Source organism: Mus pahari, chromosome 9 (assembly GCF_900095145.1).
Source record: "Mus pahari chromosome 9, PAHARI_EIJ_v1.1, whole genome shotgun sequence".
Classification (NCBI taxonomy): domain Eukaryota; kingdom Metazoa; phylum Chordata; class Mammalia; order Rodentia; family Muridae; genus Mus; species Mus pahari.
The window spans coordinates 44071303-44084473 of NC_034598.1; the positions used below are offsets into that span (position 1 = coordinate 44071303).

The 13171-nt window shown below is 55.3% G+C and overlaps 1 protein-coding gene across 3 annotated transcripts in view; it reads right to left on the minus strand.

The window, feature by feature from the left end:
* Nucleotides 1-11089, minus strand: part of Mier2 (MIER family member 2) — a 16009-nt gene extending 4920 nt beyond the window's left edge. The window contains exons 1-10 of one of the 3 annotated variants that reach the window (XM_021204893.1): nucleotides 11041-11089; nucleotides 6432-6522; nucleotides 5657-5799; nucleotides 5305-5430; nucleotides 4905-5028; nucleotides 4476-4564; nucleotides 4008-4077; nucleotides 676-827; nucleotides 320-401; nucleotides 151-245 (exon numbers count right to left, since the gene is read on the minus strand). In XM_021204893.1, coding sequence (XP_021060552.1) covers nucleotides 151-245; nucleotides 320-401; nucleotides 676-827; nucleotides 4008-4077; nucleotides 4476-4564; nucleotides 4905-5028; nucleotides 5305-5430; nucleotides 5657-5799; nucleotides 6432-6522; nucleotides 11041-11049 — 981 coding nt within the window. In that variant the 5' untranslated portion in view covers nucleotides 11050-11089. Of the gene's footprint in view, nucleotides 1-150; nucleotides 246-319; nucleotides 402-675; nucleotides 828-4007; nucleotides 4078-4475; nucleotides 4565-4904; nucleotides 5029-5304; nucleotides 5431-5656; nucleotides 5800-6431; nucleotides 6523-10492; nucleotides 10756-11040 lie in introns of those variants that run through there. The other 2 variants (XM_029542670.1, XM_029542671.1) reach the window with 2 other exon arrangements.
* Nucleotides 11090-13171: the final 2082 nt, after the last annotated feature.

Here is a 13171-nt window from a genome sequence, read left to right on the forward strand (position 1 = left end):
GAGGGGAGGGGAGGGGAGGGGAGGGGCCAGCTCAGGCACAGGAGCCTGTACTCTGTTGATGGTCAAGGCATCTGATGAATACAGTCAAGACCAGAGGAAGTCATGCATAGGTAGGGCAGGTGTGGTGGGAAGAGAGGATGCCTCACCCACCTTGTTGGCCTGAATCAGATGAAAGTTCTTCCCATGAACACGGAAGCCATGTTCAAAGTTCCTGCACTCCTCCTCGCTCCAGGCACAGAGTCCGTCTGCAAACAGAGGGGGGTTGCTTAGGCAGCTCAGGGGCAACAGAGATGGAGGGGAGCCCAGGGCTGTAGCTCACCTCTGATCACCTTTACGTTGAACCTCAGCCTGCGCAGGGCCTCCTCCACGTTGAAATTACACTTCACCAGCTCATACAGCGCCTGGGGCAGAGAGAGGCTGACCTTTCCCACCAGTCTACCAAGGCTTACACCACAGCCCCAGGACCACAGGCTGCACCCACAGCATGGCTCCCACAGCTGTAATGGTGTTGGCACCTTGGCCATGACAGCTGTCAGGGGTGACTGCACTGTCATAACAGGAGTGACACGGAACACTGACACCACTGTCCCTCACAAGTGGGTTCAATGTGAGCTCCATCCCACTGGCCACACTGTCTGACCAACCCCTGGCTGCTGCCCAACGTGTGGCCCCTACCTGCTCACTGTCCTTCACCACCTCGCCCTCTGGGATCTGGGGGCCAGCCATCTCCTGCCACCTCCGTTTCACTGCCCTGTACAGGAACTCCTCCACCTCCCGCTCTGGGAGTACACTGGGGCTCCAAAGCAGCTGGTCTTCATTTTCATAGACTGTGGAGAGAGGCTGAGAGTCAGGAGCGGCAGTGGCCACCCACAGTGGGGGAGGCAGAGCAGGCACCTTGGCACCTCCCAGTGGGTAGCACCAACTCCGGACATTTACAGCTCGGGATCACCCATGGATGCAAGCTGGCTATGGTCACTCAGGGAAAAGTCAGGATGCAGTGTGCAGACAACAAACTTAGGGTGTGAAGTCAGAGCAGGTCACAGGTGATTCTGGAGGGGCTGCACTTCCTCTATACTTCCTCTTAGGGTGTTACAAACACAAAGGACACATCAGAGATGATGCCACTGAGTGTGGCCATCTGCAGACAGAGCTCCCGTCCACAGCAGACAGGGCAGGGGCACGTGGCAACAGAGTGTGCCCAGAGAGCAGTGGCGTCCACCTATGATGCCAGCCAGCACTCAAGGGCACTAGCTAGAGCATCAGCTCAGGGCCAGTCTCACACAGAATGTTCTAGGCCAGCCTGAACTACAAGAGACCCTGTGTCAACAGAGGAAATGAAACATACAAACAAGACAACGGAACACACAGACTGGAGTCTGAATAACCAGTTGAACCTGTCATTTAAAAACTCACACCAACACAGTGTAGTGAGCACAGCTTTAACCCCAGCACTCAGGAGGGGGAGGCAGCTGACCTCTGGGAGCTCGAGGCCAGCCTGGTCTACAGAGAGAGTTCTAGGAGAGCCAGAGCTACACAGAGAAAACTTGTGCCAAAAATCAAAGCAAGTAAAACCAAAAGGGAACCACAGGCCCACACGACCTCGCTGAAAAACTCTCAGACACACACTTTGTGGAATGCACTCACAGATGCCGCCCCACTCTGAAGAAAAGCAACTTTAACACTTCCACAGGGCAGCATGGAAACCCTGGTGTGAACACAAGACCAACTGTAGGCCACAGCCCCGTGAGCACACACATGTGCGAGACAGCATAGATGAGAAAGACACTTGTTTAAAGACACTGCTGGAGCAGGCGGAGACTGCACGCATGGACGATGATCACCCCTGCAATCCATCCGTATGTATGCTTCCACTAGAGCCTGGCCATGTGTGTACCTAGAGCCCATAGCTGTGCATGTAGCAGGGGTTCCCTATGTAGGGTCTCCCTCAGACACAGGCTGATGTGTCTTAGGCTGGGTCACCAGCTAGGTAGCATTTATAGGAGCCAAATTGGGTAAACAGGTCCCTGGGGTGTACCTATGAGGGTTATCCATGGTCCCCAGTCCCTGCCTCACACTGCTTCCTGTCCACCATGAGGCAACCCCGGCTGCCAGATGCTCCCCACGCCATATTCTTTTGCCTGGGAACATGGAGCCCAACAACTAAAAACAAACCATCTAAAACTTCAAGTCAAAATGGACTTTTTTTTTAAACACATGTGCACTCAAATACACATACATTCACGCGTAAAGTCTGGAATGAGCTTTGTTTCTCCCAGGCATTGGTCACAGTGCCATCAGCAGGAGCTAATACACTACTGTTGGCTTGACCTCCCTCCAGGTCACACAGCCATCAGCAGGAGCTAATACACTACTGTTGGCTTGACCTCCTCCAGAACACTGCTCTACCAGTCTCCAGGGAAGTCTCAAGGAGCCTTCGTGGATGACATCACTCTGGCTCCACAGCTCAGGGGCAAGTACAAACAGCAAAAAGTGCCACACATAAGCACAGGACACAGCAGCCATCAGAGGGGCCAAGGAGGGGCCAAGTCTCTGCCACGCGTACACAGAAGCACAGCGAGCATCGTTTGCAGTTTAGAGAACACAGCTGCAAGAAGGCAGACCGTAAGCATCCTGTGGAGGACAACCCTTCATGGCAGGGCTGCTCCAGAACGCAGGCCGGCCCAACAGCGGTGAACCCAGAGGATGAACTCAGGCCGCCTTTCACCACACTGGCCTGATCAGGAGCACACACCAGACACCCAACAACTCATTCTCTGCTAACTGAGGTCAGCAGCTGGTCAGAGGAGCTCTTCCTCTGCCAAGGGGGGCATCAGCCCTGAGCTCTGCTTCTGAGCATGGCATAAGTGAGAAGTCTCCACGGTCACCCTGGATTGGCCCCACAAGTACAGTGAGACAAGAAAAAGAAGTGAGGTGGCTCAGCGGGTGAAGGAGCTTGCCACCAAGCCCAACAATCTAAACCTTAGCCCTGGAACCCACTAGGGAGAACAATCCTGCAGGTTATCTTCTGGCCCCCACATGTGAATGCATGTGTACACATGCATACATATATAAAGTGTAGACAGTGTAAGTATTAAAAATGTTTAGAAAGAAGCTAAACTGTCCCCAGGAAATGACATATAAATACATAACAACCCTCAAAACACCAGTCAGGCACTGCACAAATGGACAGAAGATGGAGGCCATGCTGACATCAGGTAGGCAGGCAGGCTACAAGCTGGGGACTACCAGGAACATAAGTGACCCAGGGTTGTGTCCCAAACACTCAAATAACTCCTACAAACCAGGAAGTGCATGCACTGCACAGGGATAGAGCAGGGTGCTAACAAGGTGGGCAGAAACCTCAACACCCACACACTAAAGAACTCTCCACCCAACTAGGGACAATGTGACACCAACCAAGAGATGAACGTGCAACTAAGGAAAACCTGGCAGCAACACATAAGCAGCATACACTCTGTGGGCAGTCCACAAATGCACTGTCCCACAAGCCCACCAGCTCTGGACTCAAGGACACAGTAGGTGCTGTTTTGTGTGCCTGTCTCCATGTCCCCCTCTGGGTGTCCCTGAGCCTGTAGCTAAGGGGCACACCCTGTACAGCCTACATACATCCAGGCACTCAGCCCCTACAAGGTCCCTGGACCCAGCTGCTGAGCACAGCAGGAAGTGATCTATGACAGTCCTGGCCCTGCTCAGGGCAAAAGTCCTAACAGGAAGTGATCTCCCAGATGAAGGAACAATCAGGGAACACAGGAGCAACAAGTATATGGCTTCCGGGGCAGGCCCACTCAGGGAATGGCACTGTTGGTAGTGCGGTAGAGACAAAGGGCGGTGGGGGTAGTAAACCATGGCCTGGGCAAGGCTGTTACCCTAGAGCTGGGCTAAGGATGGTGAACCCTGCCCACAGACAGAAAGCAGGACCATTCAAAGATGCCAGCTATTCCTGGGGCCCCTGGGCAGGACCCCACTAGGTCTCCTGAAACACTTACTCTTGTCACAATGTCGGTTCAAGTGCAGGATGTTGAGGTCAGCTTGGAATTGAGGCCCCACCATGATCTCCTGCAGAGACAAAAGCCAGGCTCGGGGTCAGGAAGTGACCAGCAGACTCGAAGCTGGGACCCCAGGGCACCATGGGCTTCAAGCAGAGGTTGTCACAAAGAGCTGTGGGTCTGCCTGCCAACGCCCACTTCCACACTGTGTGGATGGTACAGAACACCCCGCTGCCTTGCCCTGCACACCAGTGCTGGACACTGGGCCACATCATAGGCTTAGTCCATCCCCACAGCAGCAGAATCAAAGCCCAGGTCCACACACACAGTGGGGTCCTCCTGTCTCTGAGACAGGCCTCAAAGCCCATGGGATCCTGCCAGCACAGGTGATGGAGTAACCATCACACACAGGTGATGGAGCAGCCCCACAGGCACAGGTGATGGAGGAGTAACCACGCAGCACCATACCTTCTTGCACTTGTTGGCAGGAAGCGCGTCCTCTTCGGTGTCGGAGGAGGCTGAGGAGCCTGGGCTGTTATCACCAGCCAAGAACCGGGCTGCAGGCAGAGAGGCAGTGAGGGGCACCCACCAGGCTCTTCCTAGAGCCCTCGATGGCAACTCATCTTGCAGCCCCAATCCCGCACCATGACCACCCAGCTGCTAGAGCTGTCCCAGAGGGCACCTGACAGTCTGAAGCCACCACCGCTGAACTGCTAGGCAGAGACCCACTCCTATCTCACTCAAACCCAAACCCACTCTGTGGCAGCTCACAGGCCAGAACTCCAACCCCACACTGGGCCACCATGGCATGTCCCCTGCAAAGCCCCCAAGCCCAATCCATGTGTGTGTGCCTACGTGACACACAGCCATGACAGAAGAAGGGCCAGTGACACCTACACCCACTCTGGTTATGGAAGAGGTTGGAGGCCTCATGGGAGGTGACAGACGGGGTGAGGTCATCGGCGGAGGACTGTGTCTCTTCCTCTTCTTCCCCAGAAAGCAAGTCCTTGGCTACCTGCTCCTTTGACAGGACAGTAAACAAAGTGTGGCAACTGCTTCACCAAGACCTGACACCAACTCAAAGGGCCAGGCCTGCAGGGGGGTGGGGGAGGACAGAGGCAGCCAGCTTAAGCCACCATCTGTAGTGGACGGAGGTGCAGACTCCACCGGCCCTCTGGGGCTCCAGCTCCATTCCCAGACACGGATCCCCAGGTGGCATCCATCACCCAGACCAGTACAGGTGTCAGGCCAACCTAGAGTAGGTCCCCCATCCTGGGCCTGGGTCCCTGCCACTCACCTTGTCCAAAGTCATGTCCGGCAGGGCTGGAGCCGTGTCACCGCCCTCGCTCTCCTGCTCAGAGATGGGGTCTGACGACTCATACCCATACAGTGCAAGCAGCTCGTCCAGGGGCATGTCACTGCTCTGCGAAGAGGACAGGGCCCATCAGAGGATAAAGCCTGCAGCTCTGCTAACCTCCGAGGCCAGGTCCCCTCCTCACTCCTCAGCAAGTCCCCATGGGACAGTACACCAAAGCTCTGAGGAACAGAGCAGGCTCTGAGGCAGGGCCACAACACAAACCATGTGCATGGGGCTGGACCCCATGGAGCCCAAGGAGAGCCCCTGGACACAGTCTGGTGGGTCCCCGTACCTGGTCGATGAAGTCCTTGTCCAGCTCCTCCTCCGGCCTGTCAGGACACTGTGGGGCCTCAGCACACCCTTCTTGGAGGTTGTAGTTCTGTGTCAGGAGCTCAGTGAGGTTGAACTGATGGTCGGCAGAGCCCATGGATACCACTGTGGAAGAATTCAGCAGGTAGGCAGGGTGTGGGATCTGGGTGGACATAGGTCTGGAGAGGTACCAGTGAGACCTGCCTCACTGCATCTGGAAGGGTGTGTGGACTAGATGTGGGGAGGTATGGAGGGCACAGAGACTGGGCAGGAACAGATGGATCTAGAAGGACATTAAGCCTAGAAGATGAAAGGCATCAGTCAGGTGACGGTGGACAGCCACGGAGGAGTCTGGTCCTACAGCCACAACCTTGGCTCCCAATATACACATGGGGCACACAGGGAACACCATGCACGTCACTGTAAGAGCATGGAGTTCTGCTATGTACTGGGCCACGTCCATGTGATGTTTACGGGGGCAGAGGCCTGTAACACTTCACCTTCTTGGGCCCACAGCAGGTGACCAGAAGACTATTGACACCTTAAAGCCACCAGGCAAGCAGCCACCTCAAGGAGGGCCCTCCTTCATGGTTAGCTAAACATTGTCCCATAGCTCCAAGGATAGGGAGTGCCCTGACCCTTGTGAAATCCGCCAAGTGACAGGGGACACCGGGCCTTCCTGGACCCATGCCTGCTCAGTCTGGGTCCTGCTAAGAGAGAGTTCTGCCTGTGAAGATCTGGGACAGAGGGAGTGGTACCTGCCGTGGTCTGCAAGCTGGGCTCCCGAGGACACAGGCTATGTACAAGGCAGGAGGCCACACGAGGACTCTGCCTCTCCAGAGAGGAGGCCTGCAAAGGAAGAGAAGCAAACCTCACGCAGCTCCCGCGGCTCGGGTGAGAGCCAGAGCCACTGGGTAATCTTGAGGACTCCAGGGGAAGCAGCCTGGGGACTGTCCAATCACAGCTCCAGGGTGGAGGGACCTTGAAAACATGAGGCATGGTGACAGATACAGACGTAGAAGGATACACTTGTAACAAAGCAGAGAGTGGCCACGAAGAAAGCTGAGGCTGAGCAGGTCCCACTGGACCCCAGGGAGCCCAGGGTAAGTGGCAGCACACTGAGAGAGACCATGGGCCTGGACACACCCCCACATATCTGTGCACTCCCCAACTCCAACAACACTGGCCAAGGCTCCAGTGTCACTGTAGCAGGCCTAAACGCCATCTTGTTCCCACACTGCAGCAGTGGACATGGCCTAGATTAAGGAAACAGCCCCTCTCAGAGCAGCTAGGGTGTACACAACACAGGCTCCCTAGGAAGACAGCCATGCTGACAGAGAGAATACTGGTACCAGAGAAAGGACAGCCATGTTCCCAGCTAAGGTCAGAAGATGGAGAACCTCTAAAGTGGCCTAGCCAACACCCCTGAGTAGTAGAAACTGACAAGTCAACTCCAGTGTCCCCCGGAAACGCGAGAGACGCAGAAGAGCGACCACCATCCTGAAACACGGTGCTCCCGCTGTCACAAATGACCAGAGCCACAGACGTCTCAGCACAGTGGGCCCACAGATAGGCACAGGCCAGAGACACAAAACTGGAACCTCAGAGACAAACTCCCTGATGTCCTGGACACACAAATCCAATACATGTGACCAAACAAATGCACGACAGAACTCATAGACTGGGGAGGAAACGCCAGCAACGCGCACATCTAGCAAGCAGTGTTCTGTATAGAGACCGCTCACTGAGCGAAAACCAAAGTCATCACTCCAGCTTGCAAGCATCCTGAGCACATCTCTCGGAAGACAGGCATACGGTGAGAAGATTCGGAGCTCCCATCAGAACAGAGTGCACGGTCCACAAGTGGAAGGTGAGGGGCATCAGAGCCCAAATGCTAAGGATCAAGTATGTGGCTCCAAAGTCACATGACCAGGTGAACCACACAAAGCGACACTAGAGTCACCACTCAGCCAAGAGCGACCAAGCCAGCGAGCGGGGTTCTCACATGCACCACCTAAACAAGGCAGGCCCTTGCAAGCACTACAAACCAAAGGCTACAAAGTGACTGGAAACACCCCACATAAGTGAAGCCCAGATGTGGAAGTGGGCCTGTCCAGGCTGAGTGACTGCCCTGACAGCAGGGCTTCCTTCAGAGGTAATGAAATGCTCACACACTGAGTTTATACACTAAAGGGAGACAGCACAGGATGTACCTCAGCAAAAACAAAAAAGAGAAAAAGGGAGGGAGAGAGGGAGGGAGGGAGGGAGGGAGGAGAATGAGGGGGAGGGAAAAGAAGGAAGGAAGGAAGGAAGGAGGGAGGGAGGGAGGGAGGGAGGGAAGGGGGGAGGGGAGGGGAGGGGAGGGGAAGGAAGAAAGAGAATGAATGAATGAATTAATGAATGAATATGGGCTAGAGAAACGGCTCAGTGGCTAAGAGCACTGAGTTCAACTACAAGCAGAGGCTCACAGACATGTAACTCCAGTTCCAGCAGATACTGCGCCCTCTTCTGGCAAACACTCATATACACACAAAAAAAAAAAGAGTGTGGGTGTGTGTGTGTGTATGTGTGTCAAAAGTTAAAGTTTAAAACTTAGAACACAGTAGTTCTGGGTCCTCAGAGGTCAGAGGTGAAGTACTCATCCACCCCAAAAGAGGAACAAGAAGCCTAAAGCCCAGAGGGGTCACATTTCTTACTCAAGCAACACCAAGAACCTCCAAGGACCCGGAGCCAGGTCCCTGAATGAGCACTGCACCATGCAGCTGAGGGAGCAGTGGGAGGCACAGGGCCACACCCTCCTGAAAGAGGTTCCAGGAAACCCCCAAAGCTCTAGTTCAACAGTGACCACAACCCAACAGGCTTTTGAGGGTGACCCCCCCCATGGGGACAGAGGGCTAAGAAAGCCGATGATGAGGGGGCCCACCTGGGACAGCCTCAGGGGAACTTACTCGCCCAGGTGTCGGCGTCCAAACCTTGGGACTGGGACATGGACATGGACCAGCCCCACGGGCTAACAATGTAAAGCCACAGGGAGGAAGCCCCGGTGCCCAGTCCTCTCTAGCTCCCTATGGGAGGCTGTGGGCTCTGCCCAGGGACTGGCTCTCTGTCCCCGCTGTCAGGAACCCTAACTTGAGACACCACAGTGGATGACAAGCTAGCAGCAGTCCCACAGTCTCACTATCCCGACAGTATGGGAATAGCCTCCTGCTTCAGGTCAGGGGTCAGGCATCCTCAGTGGGGTGGAGCCAAGCAGAGGTGCAAGCAGAAAGGAGCTGAGAGCAGAACAGTGGGAGACACAGCCAACCTGGGAACCATACAGCCTGCTCCCTGCCAATTGGGCCAAGTTCATCCCCAGGTGACCCTCAAGGTCCCCAAGACTGACTAAGGACCATCATGGTCACTGGACAACCAGGCACATCACTTTAATGCCGCTTTAAAGGGTGGGTTCCAAGGCCCTATTTCCCCATGTTGGGAAAACTCAAAGGTCAGCAAAGTCCCTGAGATCTCTCTATCAGGAGGAAGCAGGGAGTCCAGCCTAAGATGATCCAGGTGACAACAGGACAAACACACTTAAAGGCTGATCCCCAAGCAAGAGGCAAGAAGATGTCTGAGAACAGAGGATGCAAAGTAAATTGGCATGCACACCACCACCCTGCCTTCTTAGCTAGGAGCCTGGACACAGCGCAGGTAGCACCTCCCAGGCAGGTCTCCCAGGGAGGCTCGGGGACCCAGATCTAGCCAGGCTGAGACTACAGAAGAAGGAAAGGTCCTCGCTCAGGAAGCCACATCCCTCGATTCCACCTAGCACCTTTTGGAGTACAGACCCCAAGCTGTGAAGAAGCCCAAGCCACACAGAGACCTCCCGAATAGTGTTGTAGCCCACACCCCAATGGGGCAGAGGTTTCAGCATTAACTCCAAGACCAGCTACCTACAAACTGCAACCCACAAAGGACCCCAAGAATTATGAGAGGTCAGAACAAGTGAATACTGAGTTGTCAGAGAGCATTCTCAAGAGAAATGACCCACATCCACACCTAGGCAAGGGCCCCATGCCCCTGGTGTCCCAGCCTCGCCCCTCCACCGTGGCAGCTAGGACATCTCGAGAGACGGGTTCAGCCTGTCTCCACCCACATGGAGCTAGGACACGGGACAACAAGGGAGCTAAACTCAGGCACAGGAATGAAGAAAACAAGGTGGGGGCTGGGCAGCTGGGGTCAGAGGTGGCATCCTAGAGACCAGATGAAGTGGGACAAGTGACAGGAATTCCGACTACAAGAAGGAAACCCAGGGGCTGGTGGTCTCATGAGGACTGCAAAGGATAGGCACAGCGAAGACTAAGAATGGGACAAGCCACCAGCCCAAAGAGATGGCTGAGACACAAACTAACCAAGTAGCTGACACTGAGAACTTCTACCTTAACCATTGCCACTTTCAGTGAGTTCAAATCAAGGATGCAGCAAAACATCCTCTCAGTTATGGGAAGGCACCACCAGGTTCCCACTTGAGATGAGGAAACCGAGGCAGGCCCCTTCCAAAACCTAGACTCCAGGAGAGCACATAAGCACAGGCTGGGGAGTCTCCACCACCCATGCCACACAGGGCAGAGCAGCGCAAGAGCACCCACTTGGCCGCCATGCCCCAAAAGGGGTATCGCTTGATCGTCTTGTCTTCGGAAGGTCTGCTTCCCCAAAGGCTCCCTAAAGAAGGAACTAAGCCCCTAAGAACCCTCTGAGTCAACCAGCCAGAGTTGTCCAACGGGGTCCCCGGAGCCCGGCCCTGTGGCCCACGCGCGGGCCTGTTGCTGCCCCACTCGCGCACCGTGCTGAGTTCCAGTACCGGAGTGGCGGATTCGCGGCGCGGCGCTGGGGACTGGTCCCGGAGTTCAGCGGCCGCACCCCGAGGTGCAGGTCAGCTCTGGGCTGTGCGCCGCAGCCCCGCACCCGCGGGGAGGCCCGCGCTCTCGCTCCCACAGCCAGACGAACTCCACGCGCGAAACTTTCCGCTCGCAGAGAGCCTCCGACTCCGCGCCCTGCTCATCCCCAACGCGCCGGGATGCGGTCCCCGCGCCGCCGTGCCAGACGCCAGCGCCGCACACCCACCCCGTCCGCGGCGCCCTCCCGCCGCGCGGCCCCGGGTCTCGGCCCCGCACCCGGCCGCCCGCGCCTCGCGCCCCTCCCCCCCGCGCGCCCGCGCATGCGCACCATAGCCGAGATGGGGGGGGAGTGGGTCGTCGGGCGCCCACGGGGCTCATGCTCCGCCCGGTAACAGTGGGGAGGCTCGAGGCGCTCGGACTGGGAGAGCACGGGCCGGACCGGGTCGACCCAGGGCAGTGTGTGGGAGGGGCCGCTACCCGGTCGCTCACTCACCTCCGCCATGGCCGAGCGTGCGCGCGGGAGGCGGCGGCCGCGCGGGTCCCCGGATGCGGTGCCGCGCGCTTATTGGCGGAGAAGCTGGGAGGCGGAGTGGGGCGGGGCCTCGGGAGGCGCGTAGTAGGTGTGCTGGCGAGGAGCGGGGGCTCTATAGACTGGGTCCGGTGTGCCCCTCGCCCGTACATCAGCCAACCAGCTGATTCCTGTGTGTCCACAGGTGAGGGAGATGGCGCAAACAGGGACCAAGCCACAGGTGAAGAACAGTCTACAAGTGAAGAGGTTCCACAGGTGAGGGAACAATCTAGCAGTGAGGGGTTTGGGTCCCAAAGTGAAATGGGTATGGTCTGGAGGTGAGGGGAAGGTCCAGAAGTGATGGGGAATGGATTAGAGGTGAGAGGGGATAGTCCAGAGATGAAGGGGACAGTCCATAGGTGGAGGATGTCTTGAAATGAGGGAGAATGAGATGAGACAACTCACAGGTGAGGGAGGGATAGTCTAGGGGTGAGGGGGGTGGTCCTGAGTTGAAGGATACAGGTTCAGAGAGCGGGAAGGCAGGAGAGCCTCCAGAACAGGTGCACAAACCTGGCTTTGCTGTCAGGAGGGTGCAGACAGAATGGGAGACACGCGCAGGCACACCAGTGGGCGGACCTAGGCTTGCAGAGGTGAAGGCCTCTGGTCTACACGAGTCACCAAATGACTCTTCCCTCTGGGGCCAGGAGCAAGCTGGGAGATGAAGGCACCGCTAAGGTTCAAGCACAAAAGTTGTGCCCCACCCCTGAGGATTTACCAACCCAAGACAGAAAGTCTGCCCCCTGCTCGTTTGGTGGGTTCGTCATTCCATGAACCTGAATCAGCCTGTCCTAACCCAAAAGAGAACTGTGACGAGGACCACTAGAGAAAGCCAGGCATGGTGGTTCATACTTGTAACTCCAGTGCCCAGGAGGCTGAGGCATGAGAGTTACTATCAATTTGAGGCTAGCATGGGCTGTGGAGCGAGACCCTGCCTCAAGAAACCAAGTTACGGGGTATGGTGCCACAAGCCTTTAATCCCAGCACTCAGGAGTCAGAAGCAAACAAGTCTCTGTGAGTTGGAGGCCAACCTGGTCTATGTAGCAAGTTCCGGAACAGCCAGGGCTATGTAGTAAGACCCTACATATATCAAAACAAACAATAGCAAACACACACACACACACATGCACACACAAATTAACCAGTCATCAAAGGTTAAGCAATTGGATGAATGGATGAACAGAAAGATTCTTCAAGATTAGAGCTTTCTTTCCTATGGACCTAATAATTGCAATGGAGAACTAAGGTGGCATTTCAGCCAGTTGGGAAATATGAGCATCACTAGGGAAGGTGGACACTCGGCATTTCCTCAGGTAATGTCTAGACAACATCTCTCACCCAGGCCAGAGTTCAGAAACTATTGACAGAAGTGTGGGCTCCAGACCCTGCCTAAAGGGGAAGGTCCCGTTAAATGGTGAGACTGTGTTCTTCAGAACTGCCAGAGGAGAGAGAGCTGTAGAAGCCTCCAAGTTCCATCAATGACACTCAGTGCCTGATATTTAATGACCTACAAAACAAGAGAAATGCCACAGAAGCCTCTCAGACTTGATTGCTGGAACTGATTCCAGATGTAAAGACTTGGATCACTGTTGAGTTTCCCAAAATTGATAACTAGCTTTTGGGTCTGTAAGAGTATAATCTTGGGCTGGAGAGATGACTCAGTGGTTAAGCGCACTGACTGCTCTTCTAGAGGTCCTGAGTTCTGGAACACACCACATGGTGGCTCACAACCATCTGCAGTAGGATCCAATGCCTTCTGCTGGTGTGTCTGAAGACAGTGACAATGTACTCACATAAAATAAAAAAATAAAATTAAAAAAAAAAAAAAAAAAAAAAACTTCCTCTAACAAGACCACACCTCCTAATACTGCCATTTCCCATGGGCCAAGCATAGTCAAACCACCACACTGTAATGGAGAGATGGCTCAGTGGTTAAGTGGCTCTTGCAGAGGACTCAGATTTGTTTCCCAGCACACACATGCGGCTTACAACCATCTGTAACTCCAGAGGCTTTGCCAGCGTGGCTTAGTCCTTCCTCCACGAAGCCCTGCCCCTTTCA